Below are 26,513 nucleotides of genomic sequence, written 5' to 3'. Positions count from 1 at the left end.
GTAGCTACAAAGAAGGTTAACATAGGTATAAAGTCTAAAGAAGTAATACAATGAACATCTATGTATCAACCACTCACAGTTTAGGAAAAAGAACCTTACCATTAGCTTTGAAGTCCCTTTGTGCTTCTCCCCAATTCCACTTACAGTGCCCCATTCCCCAGAGGAAAACACCAACTTGGATTTTGTGGTTCTCAACAAACTAGGCATAGAAGGGAACTTCCTCAAATGGATAAAGAACATCTATAAAAACCTACAGATAAAACCTGATGTTTCTTTGCTTCACTTTATATTTTTACCAAGTAACATAGTATGTTTATATTCCTTTAAAAAGTTAGACTTTGCATATATTTTATCTTCATAGAAATAAAATCATGTATTACCCAATGTTTTTTTTTCTTTGTGCTCAAGATTATGTTTCTAGGATTTGTCCATTATGGTACATGTAGTTGAAAAGCATTCATTTCTGCATCTGTATTCTAAAGTATACCACAGTATCCTTCCTGTTTTATCTGTATTCTGTAAGTTCTGATATATAGCAATTTCATTATTGTCCAATCTAAGTATTTTGAAATATCAGTTATGATTTTTTTACTTGACCCATGAGTAATTTAGAAATACATTTTTTAATTGCCAAATACGTGGACATATTTTACATATATTTTATTATGGGGGTTTGTTTTCTGAGAATATGGATTGTAACAGTGCTGTTCAGTAGTATAAAGTGAAACACATATGTAATTTAAAACTTTTTAATTGCCACATTAAAGGAAAAACAGGTAAAATCTATCTTAATATATTTTACTTAGCTCACTATATCCAAATTATAGTTTAAATATGTAATCATCTTTAAAAATTATCACAGATATCATAGATTTCAAATCTGTTGTGCATTTTAAATTTAGGTACATCCTTCTTTGAACCAGTTACACTTTAAGTGCTTAGAAGCTACATCTGGCAAGTGGCTACCATATTGGACTATATCAGGTTAATTGGGCAACAGTTTTTTGAAATTTGCTGCAATTTACTTTCTGGCCTAGGATGTAATCAATTCCATGTGAGCTGGAAAATAATTGTGTGTTTTTCTACTAATTGGGTTTATATATATATATATATATATATATATATATATATATATATATACACACACACACACACACACACACCTTAAACCAATTATATATATATATATATAACCAATCTATATATAAACAATTTATATATATATATATATATATATATATATATACACACACACACACACACACACACCTTAAACCAATCTTATTTGCATTGTTAAAATCCTCTATTTTTATTGAATTATTTTTCTGCTTGACCTTGGGTTGCTGCATTACACATTACAGGAAGGTCACTCACATAATAGCCTAGAGTTGTGTGGTATACATTTCCGTGGCTTTTTATGATGGTCCCAGAGACAGACTTACAGTCTGATGGACCTGTATTGAAATCTACCACTATAGTATGGTTTTGACAATTTCTCCTTACAGTCCTATAAATTTTGCTTTATATATTTTGAGGTTGTTTTAACAGGTGCATATAAATTTAGACTATTTATGGTGAATTAACCTGTTATTATTATAAGCCCAGAATGATTTTGTCTTAAAGTTTACCCTGTCTGATATCAATATAATTGCATACTTCTTTTCTTTTAATATTTCCTTGTTACATCTTTTCCAAAACAATAATAATAATAATAAGGAAATCTTTCCATGTCCTTATGTTTTAGGAATGTCTCTTATAAAGAACATATAGCTCAGGTTTGTTTGTTGATCAAGTCTGTTTCTCTTTTTTAACTTATGAGTTTAATTTATTTACCATTACTATCATTGTTACTTTAAACTTTCATTTTTTCACTTTTTTTTCTGCACTGTTTCTACCTTTGGGGCCTTTGGATGGAGGGGTATTGTTGGAGTTTTGTTTATTTTCTTTGTGCTTTTCATCTAATGGTATATTCTATTTCTATTCTTTTAGTGTTTACTTTTGAAATTTTACCATACATACTTAATAAAGTCTAAAATTAATATCTCAAACTCCCCTTGAATCATGCAAAGACCAAAGAACACTTGAGTTCTTACTGTTGGAATCCTGACATACAGTATGTAGTCTTGTCTAGTGTTCTAATTCTATCCTTTTGTTAGCCCCACTAATTATACATATTCAAAACTATTATTTTTATATAGATATTTGCTTACAATTACCTACACTCAGGGCTGGCTACATAATTTTCAGGACCCAGTACAAAATGAAAATGTGGGGCTCTTGTTCAAAAAGCTATAAAGAAGCTTTGTCCCTGCCTTCACAGTCTCTCTTTCAATCTGACATGGTGTTTTCTTGATGACTATTGAATGTTGTGCTCCCATGGGCATGGGGAAATCGTGGAGTGGATGCAGGCTTTCATAAGCACCCTGTGCCCAGGGTGGCCAACCCCCACTCTCCCCATACCAGTGCCTTAACCTGGGCCCACACTCAAAGCAGAGGAAGGCAGCAGATTCTGGGCAAAGGCTGAGGAGCAGGGGCTGGAGTACCATCCCGGAGAGGCAGGGAGGTGGCAGGAGGTACAACTATATGTGAGCCAAAGCTCCATGACCTTGGTACATGCTCAGTTGTCCCATCAGACCTCACATAAAACACAAATTTAAAGATAAAATTATTAAGAATTTCTTGAGAGTGACCATAAAGCATTAAATCCGAAGCACAGGACCCCCTTCTGAAATTGGGCCCTGTACAACCGTCTTGATCACGTGCCCAAGAAGTCTTCCTTGCATCTGAGTTTGCCAGTTTCTTTGCTTACCATCTCTTCTTGCATACCTCACCTTCCTTCTGAGATCTTATCTCTTCCTGTAAAGCATATTCTTTAGAAGGTTCTTTAGTTAAAGGTCCTTTAGCTGGTAGTAAACCCTCCAATTTTGTCTGAGCATATTTTATTTCAGTCTCATTCTGAAAGATAGCTTTGCTGGGTACCCAACTTTAGTTGGTGGTTCTTTTCTCATAAGATTTTGAACATATTATTTTGCTGTCTGACTTTCTTTGTTTGTGTTGGAGAATGGGCTGCTTTGAAGATAATGGATTTTTTTTCTCTTGCTTCTTTTAAGATCTCTTTAACTTTGATGTTCTTCAAGTGCACTACCAGATGCCCAGATGGGAGATTTATTTTTATTTATCTTGCTTGGAATCCATTGAGTTTCCTAGATTTGTGTGTTAGTGTTTTTCATCAATCTGGAATATTCCCCTCAAAAATTGCTTCTTCCCCCTTTTCTCTCTTTCTGAATAATGAATAGATATATATTAGATCTTTCACTCTATCCACCATATATCAACTTCTCTTTTATATTTTCCACTTCCTGTACTACACTCTATATAATTTCTTTAAATCTCCCTTTTAGTGTATTACTTCATTTTTTTAGCTGTGAATAATCTGCTGCAGGACCATGCACTGTTTTTCATTTTGATTATTATATTTTTAATTTCTTCAAGTTGGATTGGGTTCTTTTTCATATTTCATTAGTCATTTAAATCAATCCTTTATTTCTTTGAACATCTGATTTTATATTCTGTATCTGAAAATTCAAAACTTTAGAAAGTATGAGTTTAATTATGCTGTCATTATGTCTTACTCTTTCTCTTACTGGCTTTTTTTTTCTTTTACAGTTTTGTGATTTTTTTAAAAAAAATTATGATCTCATAGATTTTGACTCTTTATCTGTAGAAAATCCTTGAGTCCCAGATTGAAGATAGATTGCTCCTGAAAATATCAGTGTTTTTCCTACCTGTTTTTCCTACCAGGCATCTGGAGGCAAAGTTAACCTATTACCACTATAAAATATCTTTTCAACGTGAAGCTCTTTGAGCCACTCAGGTAGTATGAATTCACAATACAAACCTGCATTAGGGTTAGTTTGTGTTTACAGATTCTTGTGAGAGATATATATCTTTCCCTCTACCTAGCACCCATATTCAAAACCAGTAATTTTCCTTTTGTACCTTGAGAGATGTTATTTGAATTTTACACATGCTAGGTGTGAATTTCACACATATGTTACACATGCAGCTCTTTGAGATGCAGCTTTATGCAGGTGAGTTTACTGGTAGACTCTTCTCTCTTGAGCCCTTCATGGCTGTGAAATTTAAAGCTCAAGTTCATCAGATTTGGAAAGTACCTTCAAGGTGAGAGTTGCTTTCAGTGCTCTACTTATAGTTGGGGGTTCTTCCTTTTGCTTCACTTTTTTAAGGTTTGGTTTGGAATAGTTTTATATTTATATAAAAGTTACAAAGACAGTACAGAGAGGGTTTATGTTTCTCCTTGGCCCATTTTTTATAACCATGACACATCTGTAAAAACTAAGAAACTAACATTGGTGTAATACATTTAGCTAATTGTTGATAATTAACTAAACTACAGTTTATTCATATTTCAATAGGTTTCTACTCATATCCTTCTGTTCTTTCACTTGAGTTTTGTTCTCCGCATCCTTCCCACATTTTGTCCGGCTCACTGATGAATTTAAAGATTTTTTCAGAAGTTAAAAAATGTTTAATTGGGCGCCTGGGTGGCTCAGTCGGTTAAGCATATGACTTCAGCTCAGGTCATGATCTCACAGTTGTGAGTTTGAGTCCTGCATCGGGTGAGCTTGGGCCCTGCTTCAGGTGAACACAAGCCCCACTTTGGGTGAGCACGAGCCCTGTTTCAGGAAAAAAAAAAACATGAGCCCCATTTTGGGTGAACCCCACTTCTCTCTCTGTCTCTCCCCCCTGCTTTCCATGCCCCTTGTGGGATTCTTCCTCTGCCTCTCATGGGATTCTCTCTCTGCCCCCTCACCCACTTGTGCCCCCCACCTCAAAAAATGTTTACTTATTTTAAGTAGGAAAGTTGTCAAGGTACCTAGTCCAACATACTTCTGGAAAGAGAAGTCTGGGAGCTTTTTTTTTTTTTTTTCAATCTGCTTCCCTTAAATGATACTCATTATCCTGGTTACCAAGTCAAACATGTCTTCTTATGCTTGTGTCCTTAAAATTTTCTAGCCTAGAAATGTAGGCACTATTTTTATTATGGTAAAAAACATGTGATAGTATTGTAAGAGTGAGACTAGAAAAGAAAACAAGACATAGATTGAAGGTCTGTAATAATACTATAGGTGAGAGATAAAGTCAAGAACCTTAACAAGGCAGTTGTTGGTGGGAAAGGAAGAGAGGAAATAGTTTGAGGTGCACTCAGGAAGTAAAATATAGAATTTGGTCTTGAATGGATGTAGTAGAACATGGAGAAGCAAGAGTCAGAGAGAACTCAGAGATTTCAAACCAAAGATTTGGACTCCTGAAGATTTTCAGAAGTCAAAAAGAAAAGCAAGATTGCAGCAGGTGATGGTGAATTTGTTTTTTTGATGTATCTGGTTGTTAATGGATCATTAGTGTGGCGATGTCCAACAGGTAGTAATAAATGAAAGTCACAGTTTTGAGAAAGGAGTCAGAACTAAAAGGAACAGGGTGATGATGGAAAACAAAGAGATTAGAAAGAGGAATAAGCAATGGAGAAGAATCATCTGTATGGAAACTAAGGAAGGTCATGATTCTAGAAAAGGGAAGGAACCCTAATCAACAGGTGCAGTTTTGCCACTAGTGATATCCAAAGACTTAATTTCAGTGCCCCTCCCTGTGAAATGCTCTTATGGGGCACCTGGGTGGCTCAGTCAGTTAAGCGTCCGACTTCAGCTCAGGTCATGGTCTCATGGTTCCTGGGTTTGAGCCCCACATCAGGCTTTGTGCTGACAGCTCAGAGCCTGGAGCCTGCTTCCAGTTCTGTGTCTCCCTCTCTCTCTGCCTCTCCTCTGCTCATACTCTGTCTCTTTCTCAAGAATAAACATTAAAAAAAAAAGCTCTTATGAATCTTTTGCTCTTACCTCCACCCAGAGGATTATGAACTAAGCTTTAAGATCCATTCATATGGGGGCGCCTAGGTGGCTCAGTTGGTTAAGTGTACGACTCTTGGTTTCCACTTGGGTCATGATCTCATGGTTCATGGGTTCAGTCCCCACGTTGGGCTTTGTGCTGACAGCATGGAGCCTGCTTGGGATTCTCTGTCTCCCTCTCTCTCTGCCACCTTCTCTGCTTGCTCACTCTCTCTCTAATGGAGAGAGACCTTTTTTAAAAAAGGTCCATTTATATGGATTAAAGTATTAAAATGTTTTTTGTTTCCAATTTTCTAATATGTTTTGTACTATACCATTTCTCAAACACTACCCTCTCCTTAATTTGGTTTGTTCCTATCAGTACTTGAGACAGGTAAAAGAAAAATAAATCTAGCAAGAACTACCAACATGTGTTGATTTTATGGCATATCCCAACATATTTTCTTTTTTTAAGGAAACAAAATATCGTCTAGTGTTAGAATTTAGTCGTAAACTTTGGAACCATGATGTGTGATGTTTTATTATATTTATGACTCCACATATGTTGTTACTATTTCATGCAAAAATAATAACATAACTTATTAAGCAAAAATTAGGAGAAAAATACTGATGAAATACTTACCTTGTATGCAGTGTTTGTAAATTTCTGTGAATGGTTAAAATATTATCTAATGGTAGTATTTATAATTGTTAAAGAGAATAAACAGACTAAGTTGTGAAATAGTATTCTCTGAGCCAGGAACTGCAATTTAGGAAGAGTGTCAGGGTGAGTCTTGATTCATTTGTTGGGTTTATGGTTTTCAGGGAATTAATGCTGATTTCACATCAGAAAAGCATCGAGCAGCTGCAGGAAACCCTTAGACAGAAGCTGCTGAATGATGATAACTGGAGAGAGAAGGTAACAATAATGTAACTTTCATCAGCATGTGTCTTATTTGCTTTTTCAAAATTCTGTTTGCCAGGAGACTATTCCGGATATCTTGGCTTCTATGCACATTTTGATTCCTTCTGGAATTTCCTAGGCCAAACATACTTATAATGTGTGTCTTTTCCATAATACTAGACAACATAATAGGAAATAAAAAGGTAAGAACAGAATTTTAAAACTTGTAAAATTAAGATGGCCCCTAGTTCTCATGTAAAAGTTTAATTTTTATTTTCAAATATTTTACCTTTTTCCTGTAAAGTGACAGAATCTGCCTTTGACCACATCCTTAAAAGCAGGAGAATATTAATTCATTCTTGTAATTTCTCTGCTTTTAAGAAGATAATGTAAGAGAATGGAAAATGACAAGATTACTCAGTTATGAACTTTTGGCAAAGTAAAAGGAAAGTATTTAGCTCACTCTTTATAAGGAAAATATTTTCTCTTAGAGGATTGAAAAATGCATTGATTTTTGGCTTTGGACTTCTCTAAATTTTTCAAAGTTTCAGTAATAAATATGCATTACTTTAATAATTTTAAGGAATTCAAATAATATTCTAAAAATTGTTGGTCCCTATCTTCTCAGGCCATGTACAACTCTAGTCATTGAGACTATAACCATGATCTCCCTGTCATAAACTTCTGATACTCCTTGATTGATCCCTGGACCTTATCCTGAACAATGTCCTGAAGCCTTTCCAACTCTTTCTCTTGCCCAACTGATACCTATCCCTAGCACTAGCCTTCATCCTTGGTTTTTTGATACCATTATAAATTTGCATCTAGTACTAGAGCTAGCTACTGAAATTCAGATTGCTTGACTTAAGCCCCGACAACCTGTTTGGTTATATCAGATTCTTCTCCTTGGTGACCAGACCCTATAACTTGTAACTTCAAGCAATAAGCAGTGACTACATTCAAACTAACATCTCCACCTGGACTCTTCACTCTACCATCCACCAAACTTAGACCCTTTAGATATCATTGCTGGCTCAGATGAGATCTAAATTTTTTACTTTCATTTCCAGTATTTACTCAGTTGGCCATACACAGGTATTACTGGCCCTCTACGTATGAATCTCACTTCCCTTGTCCCTCAGGGATAGCACACTCAGGCTGTAAGAGAAATGATCACTAGAACAACAGCTCCATAGAGGCAACAATTAAAACTTAAGAATGGACTAATGGTTGCTCTAAGTGGCTCATTCTTATTTTGAAGTATGGGCTTTTTCTTTTCCATCTCCTAAAGCCCACATTTTTTGAATTTTTATTAGTCTTGGGGTACTCAATTGGCTATTCTTAGTCACTTCCTCCATCCTTACCAACCCATGTTTAAAAATACAAAAAAGATGATCAACCTAACCAGCAATCCAAAAAAGGCAAATTAAAACAATGAGAGATTTTTTTTTTTACCCATCCAGTTGACAGAGTGGTTTTGGCATTGTGGCAAAGTCTAGTAAGGTAATCTTTCATACTCACTGTTCAACGGGCTGAAAGTTACAGCAACCCTTTGGGAGCAATTTGGCAGTATGTATGAAGAGATATTGTAAACATCTCATCTTTTGATGCAGAACTTTCACTGACGGAATTAGTGTGAATAGAGAGTCACAGATTCTTCCCTTCCCTCAAATGCCTGAGCTCCTCTTAGACCGATAGAGTGAACCTTCCAGCCTTTGCTTGTATAGAAGTTCTTTATCTCCTTGGTCACACCCCTGAAGGACTTTCAAATACAATATACTGTAGAAGTCTCTGCATTTATGATCTCTTCTTATACTGCTTCTTACTGTACCCTGTCCATGAGGTGCTAACACAAGTAGACCAAGTTAGTGTTAGCATCTGATCATATAAAAAAGTATTATGATCTTGCTTCATGCTGTTAATTTGATGATGCAAATAAACCTATGTAAGATTTTCTAAGTTCCTACTGAGACCATGATATCATTCTCATAAATTAATTGTATCATAGACATATTTTGGCATGTATAATTTTCTATGATATAAATGGGCATTTCATTTTGTTGAGAGGACATGACTTCTTATTAATAAATCTTATAATTTAGCTTGGCAGTAAATCCAGATCCAGACCAGTAAAGCCAAGGAATGATAATTAGGTCTTGGCTGTGTTAGTTATTGAGACTATGAATAAAAAGTTCCCTAAAAGTCCTCTCATGAGAAAGGAGAATCACTACTATGACACTGTCATCTCTTTCTTGGGTCACTGTGCCTTTGTGTAGGAATGAAATGTTCCCTTTACAAATATATAATACACATATTAGAATAAACTTCATAACTTAAGTGCTTTTGGCATTCAAAAAAGAGTAGATAGCAATTTGTGCCTCTGCTTAATTATTTTAGAGTATGTAAAAAGCACATAATAGAATCAATAGTTGCTATGCAACAAAGATGGCACATTTTAAAATAACTGTATATTTACCAATTACCATAGATTTTTGTTTATTTCAAGTATTCTTTGATGTGAAGAAAATAAATTATTGTGTATGGTGAACATTTAAAATTGGTTCCAAGTTAACAGTGTTGTTACGTTTCAGTTAAAACTTTTGTAATTAAGAAATTTCCTATAGCCAGAGTGCTGACATTAAGTGATAGTCATGTATTGACTATTACTTTGTAGTGCAATAAACAAATTCCAACCAAATATTTTCTTAGATTATTACTAAGATATCATCACATTTAGGAACATTTTAGAATTGTATTACCATTGACCTCATTTTAAATAGTACATAAAGCATTTAAAACCCACTATTTTATGACAAGTTCATCCCTGTACATTTTGTTATTTTATAAGCGATCCTTTTAAATTTCATTCGTAGTACACTAAAACACATTAGGAATTATTCAGCCATTTGGCTCGTCTATTTTGAAGAAGAACTTGATATAACCCAATAGTTAAAGCAAACAAACAAACAAACAAACAGAACCTTACCTCCTGGCTGAGCAACTGGATTAATAGTGAAAACCCAAGGGAGGGGGGTAGTTTACCTCAAGAAGTAGGCAATTCCAGCATCAAAGGAGGCAAACCAAAAAAATATCAAGTTCTTCAAATAGAAGAGCCAAATGGCTGAATAATTCCTAATGTGTTTTTGTGTACTATTAATGAAATTTAAAAGGATCGCTTATAAAATAACAAAATGTACAGGGATGAACTTGTCATAAAAATATCAGTTTTCATTTATGCGTTATAAATATATGACTAAAAACAATAGTGAGAGCACACTTTAATTTTTAAAATTATACCGTGTAATTTTCAAAATTGAATTAATGAAATCATAGAATTTTAGATCTGGAATAGCCTGCAAATATCATATGACTTAAACCTTTAATCAGGATAATAAAAATAGTCTCCATTAATTAGAGTGTTTACTATATGCTAGGCCTGGTGCTCAATGCTTTCCATAAATGTAATTTTAATTATTATAAAATTATTATTCCCATTTGCACATGGAAAAAAATAAGGCTCAGAGAATTTATGTAAGTTGCCAAGGTTATATAGCCAGGAAATGAGAACCGATACAAACCTGGGCCGGGTGGGGGATGAGAGCTAAATACAAAATGCAAAAACTTCTGCATTTGACCTATATGAACTAGCAGGAACCAGATTTACCCTCCCTCCTAAACAAGTAAACCATTGGGAAAAAGAAAACAATGGTTTGAAGACACTAGATATCAAACAATGATTCTTATAGATGAGAGACAAATGAGGTGAATTCTGTGATTGCCCAGACTTCGTTCCTTGAAAGAAATTTAAGGCCACAATACAGGAAGTGTGAATCTAGGTAGTTTGGCAGATTCTTCGAGTTGAGGAGACCTGAGAGATCAAGGTGGCTAGAATTCACAGGGTAGTGTTCTCAGGGGAAAGCTGCACACAGAAATAATGCTGGAGATCTACGAAGAGTTCCCATAAAGTATATCCATGGTTAATGCATATGTGTGGGGAAACTACTCAAAGGCAGAGAAAGACCCATGAAAAGACTAAAGGGGAGTACCAAATGCTCACACATGGCCAGACTGGGAAACTTATAATTTATAGGGCACTGGGTAAAGTTCTCAGAAGAGTTTTGCATCAGCAGTAAGGAAAAATTAGCCCTAGACTAAATGCTGAGCTGATCCTGCCTAACAATTTTCAAAGGAAGAACTAAAAAACTCACGGTGATTCCAATAAACTTAACTGCATCCCACAGCAGAGTTCAATAATATTCATAGGAATACAGAAATATTCAGCATCTAATGAGGTAAAATTTACAATGCCTGGCATTCAATCAAAAGTTGCCATTCAAAACAAAACAAAACAAACAAACAAAACAGGAAAACTCATAATGAGAGTAACTCATAATGAGAGAAAAATCAATGAATAAAAACTGACTTAGAAAGGTACAGGTATTAGAATTAGCAGACAAAGACATTAAAACAGTTATGATAACAGGATTCCATTTGTCCAAAATCTGGGGGGAAAATTGATCATGTTAAGTAGAGATATGGGAGATATAAAAAAGATCTAAAATGAACTTCTAGAGATGAAAAGAACAATATCTAAGATGAAAAGTACACTAGATGGGATTAATATCAGATTAGACCTTTCAAAAGAAAAGTTTAGTGAAATTGAACACACAGCAATTGAAACAAAAATAGAAAACTCAAAACAAACAAACAAGAACATCAGGGAGCTATGAGACAAATTTAAATGGACTAATATATGCATATTTGGAATCCCCAAAGGACAAGAAAGAGAAGAAAGGACAGAAAAAATATTTAAAGAAATAATGGCTGAAAAATTTAAGAGTTAATGAAAACTATAAACCCACACATGCAAGAAGCTCAACAAACCTCAAGCACACCAAGGAACATTATAATCTAATTGCTCAAAATAGTGATAAAAAGAAAATCTTAAAAACAACCAGAGAATAATAGACATAGTATATAGAGAGGAACAAAGGTGAGGATGACAACAGTTTTTTCATCAAAGACAATATAAGCAAGAGGAAGGTGGGATTGAAAGTACTGGAAGAAAGAGGGGCCTGGGGGTGCCTGCTGCCAATCTAGAATTCCAAACAAAGTGAAAATATCTTTCAAATATGAGGATGAAATAGACATTCAGAAATGAAAAAGCTGAGCAAATATATCACCAGCACACCCACACTATGAGAAATGTTAAAAGAAGGCCTTTGGTCAAAAGAAAAATTATAACACATGGAAATATGGATCCACACAAAGGAATGTAGTATATCAGAAACAGTATTGATGGCAGATTGGACCTTCTAATGTGGATAAATATATGAGTCTTTTAATTATATGAATTTCTTTAAAATATAATTAACTTTGAAACAAAAATATTAACAACCTTATGTGAGAGTTATAACACGTAGAAGCAACATATATTACAAAAATAACACAATGTCTAAGAAGGGAAAAATGGAAGTATACTGTTGTGAGATTCTTAATTCAATACATGACATGATAAATCACTAGAAGATAGACTGCATTAAGTTAAAGATGTATTCTATAAATTCTAAAGCAACCACAGAAGTAGAAAAAGAATTATAGCTAACAAACCAGCAAAGGAAATAAAATTGAATTAAAAAAAAAAAAAACAAAACCTAAGTCAGAAGAAGACAAAAAAAAAAAAAAAAAAAAGGAAAAGGAAAAGAGATGAGATGGGCCAAATAGCATATAACAAAATAGATTTAAAGCTAATCATATCAATAATCAAGTTAAATGTAAGTCATCTAAACTGGGAGCAAACTTTTTCTTTAAAGGACTGGTTAATAAATATCTTTGCTTTGTGGGGCATAGGCTGTCTGTTGCGACCACTCAACTCTGCCCATCGTTGCTTAAAAACAGCCATAGACAATATACAAATGAATGGGCATGGCTGAATTTAGTCAGTGGGCCATAGTTTGCAGAGCCCTGGCCTAACTATCCCCATTAAATGATAGGATTGTCATGTTTGATAAAAACGCAAGACTCTACTGTATTTTCCCTCCAACAAAATACACTTTAATACAAAGAAATGTCTTAACAAGTAAGTTAAAATAAAGGATGCATAACACAAATAAAATATATGCTAACACAAATCAAAAGAAAGCTAGAACTATGTTTATATTTATGTATCTGCTTATATTTATTTATGTATATTACATATATGTAAATATATGTATTATATTTATGAAGTAAATTTCAAAGCAAAGATATTAGAATATTTTGAATATTAGCAGGGATTATGAAGTTGATTTCATATTATTAAAGAGATCATCAGTTCACCAAGAGGACATAATAATCCCAGATATTTATTCACCTAATAATTTTTAAATTAATTTTAAAATTAAGAAAAATTTGACAGAACAGCAAGGAGAAATAGACAAATCCAAAATTAGATAAGAGATGTCAATGATAGCCCTCTCTCAATAATAATTGATATAAAAATATCTAGAAAATTAGTAAAGATATATAGTATGTAAAGTAGTATAATAATTTTTATAATTATTTATTTTTAAGAGATATTTGATATCAGTTTATTTGAGACACCTCTGGTATATCTCATTGAGATATTGGCTAGCAGGAGGCAGGTGGATGTAAGTACCTGGAATTCAGAAAAACATCTGTTCTTTTTTTGAGAGACTCTGAGGCTTTTTGTCTTTAGAAGTGTGAACACAACACAAATGAGCAATTCTATCACGTTCCTAAATGATCTTTAGCATCCTTTTCCCCAAACAACCCACAAACTTACTTTGAGAGAACCAGAATAACTCCTTGCATTGAGTATAAACATAATTGTTTTTCCTTAAAGGAAATGCTCAGCCCTCTAACCATTGCAATAAACTCAACTGACCCCACACTGGGGCTAGTCTTCTATCTGCATTTTATTTAATTTAAAGGACTTTCTGTTAACTTTCTTAGCAAATTTTCTGTTTCCTGGTACCCGGGTTTCAGTATTTCCCTGAGAAATTCATGTTGACCTCTGTCTTCCTTGTATAGTGGTCTGAATCACAGAGTCACAGTAAGTCAGATTTGACAGTTTTTCTCCCAAGTTATCTGGCATTTACTCCTTCTAAGAATTTATAATCATGGCACAATGTAAATCTAGAGCCAGCCTGTCACTGGGATTCTCTAATCTCACTAGATGAACGACTAGGCCAGAATGACTCCAGTACTCATAGATTTGTTCTCTCTCTTGCTCCAGTAGGCAGAGCCAAAACCAATGGTTAAAAACCACAGGGAGAGAGACGTTGGCTCAACTAAAGGAAAAACTGCCTAATGCTTAGTGCTGTCTGAAAATGGAAATGCTTGCTGGGAAGGAGTGAGTTATGGTTTCTAGGGGTGTTGAGGCACAGAGCAGACAATGGTTAGTGTAGATTCTGTGATAGAGATTGAAGGGTCACAGCACAGGAGTAATCTTCACTGACTATTTAATCCCTGCTCATGCTAGAACTTTACACAGATGTTTTGTCCCATTTAATCTTCATAATGATTCCCAAGGGAACTGGTTGTAACTCCACCAGGAGAGGTTACAGTCACAATTTAAGATTATACAACTAGAAAGTGGCAGAGCCAAGGGTTTAGAGCCAGGATTTAAACTCAGTTCCATCTCAATCCAAAACCCTTGCTGATTCTTTCCACAATTCATGGAAGCTTGAGAAATGGAACCAGGGGATTTCTACGGTCCCTTCCAGTGCTATGGTTCTATCTGGGTCCAATATGGATACAGTCATCACTGACTTGACTGTGTTTTACCTGAATCATCCTTCTGGCCTCAGTCACATTAAAATGATAATCTGTGACTACAGAACTTTCTGGGGTCTCATCAAGAAAAGATCATTTAAAAACTCAACATTTCTATTTTATGTCTCCTCTGAGCTTTCAGTAGACCTCAGTCTGAAGGGCTCAAAATCTTTTTATTTTTTTCTTATAGGGTTTCTGGCAAGGACTGGGTTTATAATACAAAGGTACAGAACACTAAGCTTTAGTATTTCTGAAAACTGTCAGAATATATTGTTTTAACTTCTCTACTCATTTTAAAAGCTTAGAAGGTCTTAGAAGATCTAGAAATATTTGACCCAAGGTCATTTTTATTTCTGGGTTAAGTTCTGAGTCAGATTCTTTTTAAATATTAGAATTAAAAAATTCAATTAATGAAACAATTAATATTAGAATTAAAAATTGTTTAATTAAAGTCTGAAAATAAGCTTAATTTCCTTTTCTTAAGGTCAAATGGTTTTAAATGTGTGGTGAATACTATTTTCTAGATTGAAGCTGAACTTGCCAAGGAAAGAGCCCAGCATTTAGTTGAGTTTGAGGAGCAAGCTCTGCTTTTTAAAGCAGAAGCTAAACTGGAACTTGATATTGAAAAGGAAAAACATCAAGAAATAATCTGTAAATATAAGAAAGAACAAGAGGAACTAAAAATGAAGGTCTGTCATTATGATGTTCATTGTTATCTAATGGGTTTCAAACTATAGATGTTGGTTATTTCCTTGTAAGAACACTGTACAATATTTATAACTCAAGTAGCTTTCCTCATAGTCACTGTGCCTTGGTTTTAGTTACATGGGTAGAATGGTTTGGCTATTTTCCAGAATAAGTAGCTGAAATAAATCATATCAGCATACAGTAAACTCATTTTTTAGGCAGCATAAATTTATGACTAATAATTAGCATGACTAAATATTCCAACACTTCAAATATCCAACATTAAATGATAAGGAGATGTTTTACGTAATTAATATTTTCCCAACAACTAAAGCCTATCTCCTTTAATTGCAAATATTTTCAATTCTAGACATTTTGAATGAAGGGAAATATTTAAAAATGTAATCTACCTCCATAATTTCTGAAACAGTGTGTGCTAAACATAATTTTTTTCAAGATTTTATTTTTAAGTAACCTCTACACCTAGTGTGGTGCTTGAACTCATAATCTCACATCAAGAGTCGCATCTTTTCTGACTGAGCCAGCCAGGTGCCCCCTAAACATAATTTAAGGTTTTGTTAAGGTTGTCCTGTTATTATAAGACCTGAGCACCATATATATATATACATGTGTTTGTGTATATACGTATGTGTTCGTGTGTATGTATATGTGTGTGTATATTAACCAAGACCCAGTGGGGAAACCATACTTTGAATAAACTCATTAACAGTCTGTGTAAATTAGGCATCAAATGAGACTTAATGGCCTCTACTTCAGTGAACAGGAGATATGGTACAGCCTTTTCAAGTGCGCTGTGAACAATAGGCAGGGCCAGCTACGTGAGTATATGACAAGTCCAGTGTCACAGGGCCCACACTCAGAAATGCCTCATAACTCTTGGGTTTAATGCTCTCCAAATGTTGTCTTGAAACTCTTAATAACTTTATCTTTGAATTTGTGTTTTGTAAGTGAAATCACAAATTCACATTGTTGTGACAATGGTGCACTTGAGAGATTCCAAGCTGATAGCTGAAAGCTTAGAATCTCAGCTCACCCAAGTTTCTACCTCTCCTATACTAGTTTTCTTCCAGAAGAAGCCTATTAAGGCAGGTCCAAGAGTTACAGTTTTTTAAAAGAAGTCATAAATCCAGATTTTCTAATTGAATTCTCTTGATTTGTAAATGCTGACTCCTGTTTTGAAAAAATCAAAACATATTTGTGGCTTTGTGAGTCTCCTGTCCCAAAGATAACCTGCTCTTTTTCAGTGTCAGCTCTCCTTTGGATGATGGAAACGACTGCTCAGACCTAGCAATGATCCTCTTCCTTCCTGGATTAATTGAATATAATGGAATATTAATTTAATTTTTCAAGTTACTAAGTGTGAATAGATTTCTTGCAAAAGTTATTCTTAATGTAAATTTAACATTTGAAACAAATTTTGGATGCATTACTCGTAAATAATAGTTCACGGAATCCTTGGAACTTTGGTCTATGAATGTTTTCCAGATTCTTCATGGACTGGTTTCTTGTTGTACTAATATTTATAATGTGACAATATCTGTAGCACAAATAATAAGGATATGTTTCATCAGAAGCAACTTTGCTCTTCCTGGTTTGTTTTCTGTTCTTTGTTTTTTAAGGAGAAAGAAAACAAGCAGTCTTTTCCCTTCTAAAGACTTTCATGACTCTAAGGAAAAGCTCCTCATCTTCTCTCTTTATCTCTCATTCTCTCATCTCTTTATCTAGAAGTACCACCTGAGAGATAGTATATTTGCAAAGTATTCTGGTATTCTCTAGAACTGTACAATCTAATATGTTAGCCATATGTGGCTACTTAAATTTCAAGCAATTAAAATTTAAATTTAAAGTTCAGTTCCTCAACCACATTAGCCACATTCTAAATGCTCACTAGCCAGCACTGGCAAGCCAGAGCCTTTTTGTTGGCCTCTCTTCCCAACTCAGCAATTGGTTATGTCACCTTGGTACCTTGGAATTGGCCGTGGTGAGAGTATTTACACCCAGTCCACACGGAGTCTACATGGAGACTAGATACAAATCTGGCTTTTTGTGTGTGTGTGCATCAGTTGCTAAACATTTACTGACATACTACTGTCAGTAGGTACAGGTGGCTAGTGGCTACCATATTGGACATCACAGACTATTTCTGTCATCACAGAGAGTTCTGGGCAGTGCTGATCTAGAGGTATAGTACCTGAGGACATCTCCAGTCATCATATATAAGAAAGAAAAAATATATGTCAAAACAAAACTTACTATAATTATAGCATGAATAGAATATAACTGTGGTGCTCCTCTATGTGCATCCCCAAACATCAGGCATTTCTAGGTCCCAAACCCACCCCACACTGAATCCAGACAGGTACGTGGATCAAGACTTGAGCTGTCCTTGGTAGCTCAATCTGGACACAAAGATTTATATATTTCCAAGGATGCCCAAGTGATTAATGCAATTCCATTTAAGGTGGTAAAAATAGGTTTTAGTCTTAACTTTTAAAAAGAAAATTTTGGAGGCCTACATAGTGTCATAGGATTTGTTTTCATTTGATAAGAAGAGCACACTGATTGTTTAGAATAAACCTCCTACAGCCATAAGGACTCTTTGGTTGCCTAGAGATATTGCCTACAAACTAATACAAGATTTATCTTACAGATATCTGATTTAATCACAAGTGCTACTAGAGATCTAAAGCTGGAAGTGGCCACCCTTGAAGAAAAACTCCATGAATCTTGTATCCGACATACTGAAGATTCTGAATCAAAGGAGAAAGAAATTGAAAACCTTAAAAATTTGGTTGCAGAATTTGAAGCCCGCCTGAAGAAAGAAACTGACAGTAACGAATCCATTTCAGAGGACTTGAGGAAGGAAATGAAGCTGAAGTCCGATGAGCTAGATAGAGTAATGCTGGCACAAACACAACTGATGCAGCAGTTTAACCAGTCCCAGGAACAGGTAGGAAGCAGACGATGGTGCCGCTGTGATTAGTGAAAGAGCACACACTCTTTCAAAAAGTAAACAAACAAACAAACATCAAAGGTAGCTTGGTGTCATGCAGTTGAGGACTGTTAGTCAGGAACCTGGAATTACATCCTGGCTGTGTCCTTAACTAGGCAGTCACTTAACCTCTCTTCACCTGGCTTCCTTTTCTGTAAAATGAAATTCACTGAACTACAAGATCTCTATGGTTTCCTCAGCACCCAGTTCTACTGTGTTGCAAAAACCATTTAAAACTTCTAAGACTAGAAATCTTTGCGTATTTATGTCTTACTGGTTTTGACATTCAGTCTTTGCCAAAGAAACTTTTAGAGCACTTGCTGCTTACGTTCAAAAAATAATTTGGACAATATATTCTGAAAGTAATTTCTCTTTAGGGCTTTATCTTTCTGTCAACCTAAACTGTAGCATAATGTACATGAGTTGGTCTTCTTTCTTATGTATGCATGATTATTTCAGCAATATTTTTGTTTAAACTGGAATAGAATTACTTTGATTTGAAATTGTTTTCTAATGAATTCTTATTTCAGAACTGCTAAGCAGTTGAGGTCACACAGCATGGCAGAGCCAAGATTCTATTTGAATCTCCATGATATGATGTTTCCTGTTTCAGGAAACCTGAGTTCTAGTGATTCTGCTTCTAAGTTTCAAAGTGACCCTCAGGCTTAGCACTCAACATCGCCAGGCTTCATTTCCTTCCTTCCCTCCTTCGTTCGTTCTTTCTTTTCTTTCTTTTCTTTTCTTTTCTTTTCTTTTCTTTTCTTTTCTTTTCTTTTCTTTTCTTTTCTTTTCTTTTCTTTGTTTCAAAATACTAATAAACATGCTACTTGCTTCTCCAGATGTTTAGGGAGTCAGCTGATTGAGCATCTCCTGCCAACACACAATAGCATAGCCTCCCTCATCAAGGTTGCTGCTTCCACCAGTCCTGGCATGAGTGGGAAAGGACAGCACAAATGGACTTAGTTCTGCTGGAGAAACCCAAAGGAGAGAGGCGATACAGAGTTGCTTCAAATGAGACAGCAGTGTTGAAGTTCTAAAGGAGGGTCAACTGGTTAAAGGAAAGAGAGATCAAGGCAGTTAGACTGCAGGTTTTCTAACTCTTAAATATCCAAAGACATGGCAATATGGAAACTGAGGAGTAACCTATACACTAGGACATGTAAAAAAAAATAGAAGTGTTGAATCCAATAAATATATATTGAGCATCTAATCTATCCAGGGGCCAGGTGCTAGGCCCTATATATGCAATTAGGAACAAGGCTGACAGCTGCCATTACCTGCTCTCAAAGAAAAATTTAAAGAAAATCTTTTTTTTTAATATATGAAGTTTATTGTCAAATTGGTTTCCATACAACACCCAGTGCTCATCCCAAAAGGTGCCCTCCTCAATACCCATCACCCACCCCCCATCAACCCTCAGTTTGTTCTCAGTTTTTAAGAGGGTCTTATGCTTTGGCTCTCTTCCACTCTAACCTCTTTTTTTTTTTCCTTCCCCTCCCCCATGGGTTTCTGTTAAGTTTCTCAGGATCCACATAAGAGTGAAACCATATGGTGTCTGTCTTTCTCTGTATGGCTTATTTCACTTAGCATCACACTCTCCAGTTCCATCCACGTTGCTACAAAGGGCCATATTTCATTCTTTCTCATTGCCACGTAGTACTCCATTGTGTATATAAACCACAATTTTTTTATCCATTCATCAGTTGATGGACATTTAGGCTCTTTCCATAATTTGGCAATTGTTGAGAGTGCTGCTATAAACATTGGGGTACAAGTGCCCCTATGCATCAGTACTCCAGTATCCCTTGGGTAAATTCCTAGCAATGCTATTGCTGGGTCGTAGGGTAGGTCTATTTTTAATTTTCTGAGGAACCTCCACACTGTTTTCCAGAGTGGCTGCACCAATTTGCATTCCTACCAACAGTGCAAGAGGGTTCCCATTTCTCCACATCCTCTCCAGCATCTATAATCTCCTGATTTGTTCATTTTGGCCACTCTGACTGGTGTGAGGTGATATCTGAGTGTGGTTTTGATTTGTATTTCCCTGATGAGGAGCGACATTGAGCATCTTTTCATGTGCCTGTTGGCCATCCGGATGTCTTCTTTAGAGAAGTGTCTGTTCATGTTTTCTGCCCATTTCTTCACTGGGTTATTTGTTTTTCGGGTGTGGAGTTTGGTGAGCTCTTTATAGATTTTGGATACTAGCCCTTTGTCTGATATGTCATTTGCAAATATCTTTTCCCATTCTGTTGGTTGCCTTTTAGTTTTGTTGGTTGTTTCCTTGGCTGTGCAGAAACTTTTTATCTTCATAAGGTCCCAGTAGTTCATTTTTGCTTTTAATTCCCTTGCCTTTGGGGATGTGTCAAGTAAGAAATTGCTACGGCTGAGGTCAGAGAGGTCTTTTCCTGCTTTCTCCTCTAGGGTTTTGATGGTTTCCTGTCTCACATTCAGGTCCTTTATCCATTTTGAGTTTATTTTTGTGAATGGTGTGAGAAAGTGGTCTAGTTTCAATCTTCTGCATGTTGCTGTCCAGTTCTCTCAGCACCATTTGTTAAAGAGACTGTCTTTTTTCCATTGGATATTCTTTCCTGCTTTGTCAAAGATGAGTTGGCCATACGTTTGTGGGTCTAGTTCTGGGGTTTCTATTCTATTCTATTGGCCTATGTGTCTGTTTTTGTGCCAAAAGAAAATCTTATATGAGTAATTACATTGACATCCAGAGGAAAGAATGACCTAAACAGAAACTTATATATGTTTTGTTTTTGTTTTTGTTTTTGGTTTATTTTTGAGACAGAGAGAGACAGAGCATGAGCAGGGGAGGGGCAGAGAGAGAGGGAGACAAAGAATCCAAAGCAGGCTCCAGGCTCTGAGCTGTCAGCACAGAGCCCGACGTGGGGCTAGAACTCACGGAGTGTGAGATCATGACCTGAGCTGAAGTCGGACGCTCAACTGACTGAGCCACCCAGGCGCCCCTAAACAGAAACTTATATAAAAAGCATAGACTTAAATCTTTAAAAATTGGCTTTAAGGGCCTATTGGTTATCCCTTGTTGAACAATCCACTATTCTCAAATTCAGTGTTCTCAAACAACAAGCATTTACTATCTCACAGTTTCTGTGGGCCAGGGCTCTAAATTTGACTTAGCTAGGTACTTTTGGCTTAAGACCTCTTGTGAGGTTGGTGTCAGGGAGTCAGGCATACAGTTTTGTCTAAAGGCTCAACTAGAGGAAGATTTGTTTTCAGACTCACTTTGTGGTTGTTAGCAGGAGTTATTTTATTATGGCTGTTGGGCTGAGAGCCTTAGCACCTTGCTGGCTGTTGGTCGGAGGACTCCCTTAGTTCCTTACAACAAGGACTTCTACATAGAACAACAAGAGCTGGGTTGGCTCAGAGCACCAAGTGAGGAAGAAGAGAGGTGTCTAAGATAGAAGCTACAGTCTTTGTAACATAATCTCAGAAGTGACATCCCATTGCTTCTGCTAAATTCTATTCATTATAAATGAGTCAGTAAGTCCAGCTCACATTCAAAGCAAAGAGATTGCACAAGGATGTGAATAAGCAAGAGGGCGGGGATAACTGGGGGCCATCCTAGAGGCTGCCGGTCTCAGGGCCAGGCCACTAGAGGTAATTTTGGCAAGAGACCCTAGATTAAAAGTGAAGAATGAATTTCTTTTTCAGCCAAAGGAGCTACATGTGGAGCTCTTTCTGCTCAGTAGTTGTAAAAGGAAACTACTTAGAGATGAAGTTTTATTTTTTCTTTAATGTAGACTTTTGAGATATACAAAACACTGGGTTGGCACTTAAATGATCATTGATCAGTACTGGGGAATAGAAAAGGATCATTCCAAAAGTAAAGTTACCTAAGGACATGCCTAGGGACAGACTTCCTTTAGCTGGGGTGGAAGGAGGGGAGGTAGATTAGATTTTCCTTTCGAAGTTAAATAATTGACACTGAACTATAAGAATAAATAATTAAGGCTGCTTCTCTGGTTAAGCATACCAAAATCCAGAATATTCCTATAAAAATAGGGAATGAGACAATAAAAGGGGTAGGATTTATGAGCCAGAAAGAAGAGGGGCTGTAGCTTATACAGTGAAAAACACTATTATTTTGATCACACATTTCAGATACTTGAAATTTGTCAGGTTCTGGAGAAAAAAGGACAAAGTGAAGGACAAATTGTCATTAGAATGAAGATAAATTTTTGGTCTAATAAAGAAGCTAATTAAAGACAGGAAAGCCCTGCTCTCTTTCAAGAGGCCAGAGAATGGGTGGACTTTGTTTTTAATTGTATGAAGAATGTTCTCAAGGATAGGAGGAAAGCCAGAGCCTCTAAAGGGCAAATGGGCATTCCTGCATGGAGCCGGATTATTGGAGAGCATCCACAGGAACACCAGGATCAAGAAGGTTTAGCAACAAAAGATGCAGGTGAAAGGGGAGAAAATGGAAAGTAGAGCTGTATGGGAAATGTGAATGTTGAAAGGGGGCCCATGAAAATCCTTCATAGGGAAAAGACACGCCTAAAAAAAGGGAATATTTTTTTAAAAGAAGAAAGAATTCAAAAAGAAATATAATATGTTAGGAAATAGAACATCATTTAAAAACAGATTAAAATAGTCACATGCTTCTTGCTGCCAGTTTTCCTTCCTACTAGCTTCATGTGAGTCCTGTCAAGACAGTGTGGCCCAGCCACACTGACAGAGAATTACGTGTTGTAATTCAGTAATTCAGAGGAAGAATGTGGTAAATCCAAAAGGAACCCAAAACAAAAACAGAAAGGAACTACCAAAGGAGGTTCAATATTTTTGTTGTCTTAAGATTATCAGTAAGGAAAACAATGGGACAGAAATTTTAAAATATCAGTTTCTGTAGCCATCTAATGAAGATGAAAGACATTCAAAAAGAAAAAACAATGCTCTTGGGGCACCTGGGTGGCTCAGAGGGTTGAGCGTCTGACTTTGGCCCAGGTCATAATCTCACATTTTGTGAATTTGAGCCTCGCGTTGGCTCTGTACTGTCAGCTCAGAGCCTGGAGCGTGCTTTGGATTCTGTGTCTGCCTCTCTGCCCCTCTCCTGCTTGCACTCTGTCTCTCTCTCTCTCTCTCTCTCTCTGTCTCAAAAATAAATAAAAACAGTAAAAATAATAATAATAATAATAATAATAATAATAATAATAATAATGCTCTTGGTTAAATATGGAGAATTGAATACATATGTTTATCTATGTAATCCCAAAACATCACTAAAATTACAGTAAATTAATAAAAAGTGAATATATCCATAAGGAAAAGAGAACAGGAGAGGAAGGAGTTGACACTAGATGAAAGAGACATTGATCAAATTTTCAAAATTTAGAAAGCAGTGTTGAGAGGTAATTAGTAGATTGTAGGATATTGAAACCTGATGCCTGTGGGGATTGGGGAAGTGAGGTGGAACCCTAAAAGGAGCAAATCCAATTATGTGACACAATGCTGGAAAGACTCAGTGATTGGAGACACCAGATACTTCTGAAAGAGGGAGAGGAGTGGATCTGAAAACAGGATTGTTTGAATAATTGCGAAAGGAACAGACAGATCCTCGGATGCCCTCACTAACCCCTAAGCAACCTCACCCACCATCCTGGCAGTATACCAAAGGTTTATACTCTAGAAAAACCTGAATGTAAGAGGCTTTGGACCTGAGGATACAGAAGAGCAGATTGTGGGATAAGGCTAGAATGAAAGTCTGTACCTCAGAGTGAGACCTCTTGAACCACTTTACCCACTTACTTCCCAGAATAGACAACTAGGTTTATATATCAACAGCTAGGAAATCGGAAGAATCTTCTCTGGAGAAATGCAGGAAGAGAAAAGAGAAGAGGAGAGGAGAGGAGAGGAGAGGAGAGGAGAGGGGAATGGGAGGGGAGGGGAGGGGAGGGGAGGGGAAAGGAGGGGAGAGAGGAGGAGAGGAGAGGAAAAAGATCTATGGATATTGACAATTGGGTTCTCCCAGTGAAATGGCAATAGTCATGTCTAATCTACCCATTAAGAAGTATACCAGTCATTAAGCCCTCACCTAGACACACAGAGCTTCCAGTAACATTTAGGAGACTCCTTTTTAAACGTCAACAGCCAAAGATCATCAAATGTTTTAGAAACACCTCAAATATGAGACAGAAACTAGGATCAAAGTAAAACGCAGAAGGAAAAAAAAAGCAACTCAGAAGAAAAAGATACAAAATAATGCATGCAGGGAGCTTCAAAAAAGAGTACAATTAATGTCCTGAGAGAGAAAAGAAAAGATATTGCATCCATGGAACATAAGCAGAGGCTATGAATAAAGAACAAGAATAAATATTAAAATATAAGAACTAAAGTAAAAAATTCAATATTTGGGTTAGATGGTAAAGATGAATAAATCTCCCAGAAAATAGAAGAGAAAAACAAAGAGATGGAGAGAAGAAAAGAAAATTAGAGGAGTTCTGGAAAGAGAGAACAGAGAAAGTGGAGGAAAGATTAGTGCAGAAACTAATCAAGAACATTTCTAAGTACTGAAGGACATACACTTCTATATTGGAAGAAGGGTCCACTCAGCATAATGAATGGTAAAGCCATTCCACCAAAGCATTTCATCATGAAATATCTATACCTTAAGGATAAACATAAGTTCTTAGGAAGTTTTCAGGTCAGAGAGGGAGAAAGGATGAAATCTTAAGAATTACAGCAGGGCAACAGATTTAGAGAACGACCAGGCTGGGTTCAGCAGAATGGAGGGTTTTTAGAAGTATTTCTCCAATATAAGAGAAGCTGATAGATTACATGGAGTGTTCGAACATGCTGAAAGGATTTTTACACTTATATAACTAGATTTGGTGAAAAATAAGTAATCAACAACCCAGAAACCTAAGCAGATAAATAGTGGGACAATAATTAACTGTGAAAGGAAGCCATGCCAGAAAGGAAATGTAATCATAGTACACTGCATGGCTCAGGTCGACATAATATTATATACTATAATCATATAAAGCAAAATAAAAATTGTGATGGAAATTGGGAAGATTTTTCAACAAAATTGTGATAGAAATTTCTCCCAGGGAACAGGAATATGTGCTCATGGGAAAAAGAGAAACACCTGCTAGGAGTTGGAATGGGAAGCTGAATCCTCATCTTCTATCCTATGAAGCCATTAGATAATGACTTCAAAATTGAAAAACCATGAAATAACTGCATAATGTTATTACATAGAAATATGGAAATAAATATCGCAAGAAACAGCTTAAAAACCTGAAAATAGTTATTCCCTGGAGGTAGAACTTGGAAATGTGAATATTTTTCAAATGTAAAATCTATTTAAGAAAAAAAAAGAAAACCCATTTATTTGGGAAAGCTTACTAATAAATCTGGCAAGGATGGATTTGTGTGAAGTCAAAGATTAAATTTGAGGAAGATATGGTGTTTGCAAAGAGCTTTTTTTTTTTTTTTTTTTTTGGCAGGAGGGATTTGCTTAGTTTTAGGATATGCATTTTATAAAAATTTTTTATTTTTTATTTTTGAGAGAGAGACAGAGCACAAGCAGAAGAAGGGCAGAGAGAAAAGGAGACACAGAATCCAAAGCAGGCTCCAGGCTCTGAGCTGTTAGCACAGAGCCCGATGCGGGGCTTGAACCCACAAACCATGAGATCATGACCTGAGCCAAAGTCAGTCACTTAACCCACTGAGCCACTCCAAGGATATGCATTTTCTATATTTACATATTTAATTGATATAGATAAAATGGCACACAGTTCTCTGGTAATTCCATTTATGAGAAAACAAAGCACCGGTTAGTAAATTAAGTTAGTTAATTAGTGGAACCACTTAGTTCTCAATTTAGGGACCAAATAAAATTAGAACATATGAATCGCTTCTCTAACCTCTGGCTCCACAGGGAGCAGAGAGAGAACTGGGAAAGCTTTTAGTGACCATGGGCTACTCCTAGGGTTGGTTGGCAGGGAGGATGGGTGAACAGACAACCTGAGAACCTTAACCATGAGGCATGGGGCAGACAGGAGTGAGGCAGTCAGACTGAGAGGCTTCAGCAGTGCAGAGGGAGAGCTAAGCAAGACCGCCTTTTACATGTTGGAGACAGTTTGCCCGGATGCAGAGTATAGATGCCAGAAAATTGACAGAATGAGAAAAAATAGGGAGAAATTGTTTCCATTGTATTTAATTAATACTAATTAAATCTTAGATTATTGACTTAGACAATTGAATC

At 36.0% G+C, this 26,513-nt stretch overlaps 1 protein-coding gene across 13 annotated transcripts in view; it reads left to right on the top strand.

Annotated features, from left to right (window-relative positions):
- The window catches only part of LEKR1 (leucine, glutamate and lysine rich 1), a 224,246-nt gene that overhangs the window by 145,417 nt on the left and 52,316 nt on the right, over positions 1-26,513 (top strand). For all 13 annotated transcript variants that reach the window (XM_023260442.2, XM_019810522.3, XM_023260443.2 and 10 more), the window contains 3 exons: positions 6,726-6,819; positions 15,105-15,269; positions 17,939-18,238. In XM_023260442.2, coding sequence (XP_023116210.2) covers positions 6,726-6,819; positions 15,105-15,269; positions 17,939-18,238 — 559 coding nt within the window. The remainder of the gene's footprint in view (positions 1-6,725; positions 6,820-15,104; positions 15,270-17,938; positions 18,239-26,513) is intronic.

Source organism: Felis catus, chromosome C2 (genome assembly GCF_018350175.1).
Source record: "Felis catus isolate Fca126 chromosome C2, F.catus_Fca126_mat1.0, whole genome shotgun sequence".
Classification (NCBI taxonomy): domain Eukaryota; kingdom Metazoa; phylum Chordata; class Mammalia; order Carnivora; family Felidae; genus Felis; species Felis catus.
Note: the sequence above shows the minus strand (reverse complement) of the source record. Positions and strands in the feature narration are given on the sequence as shown.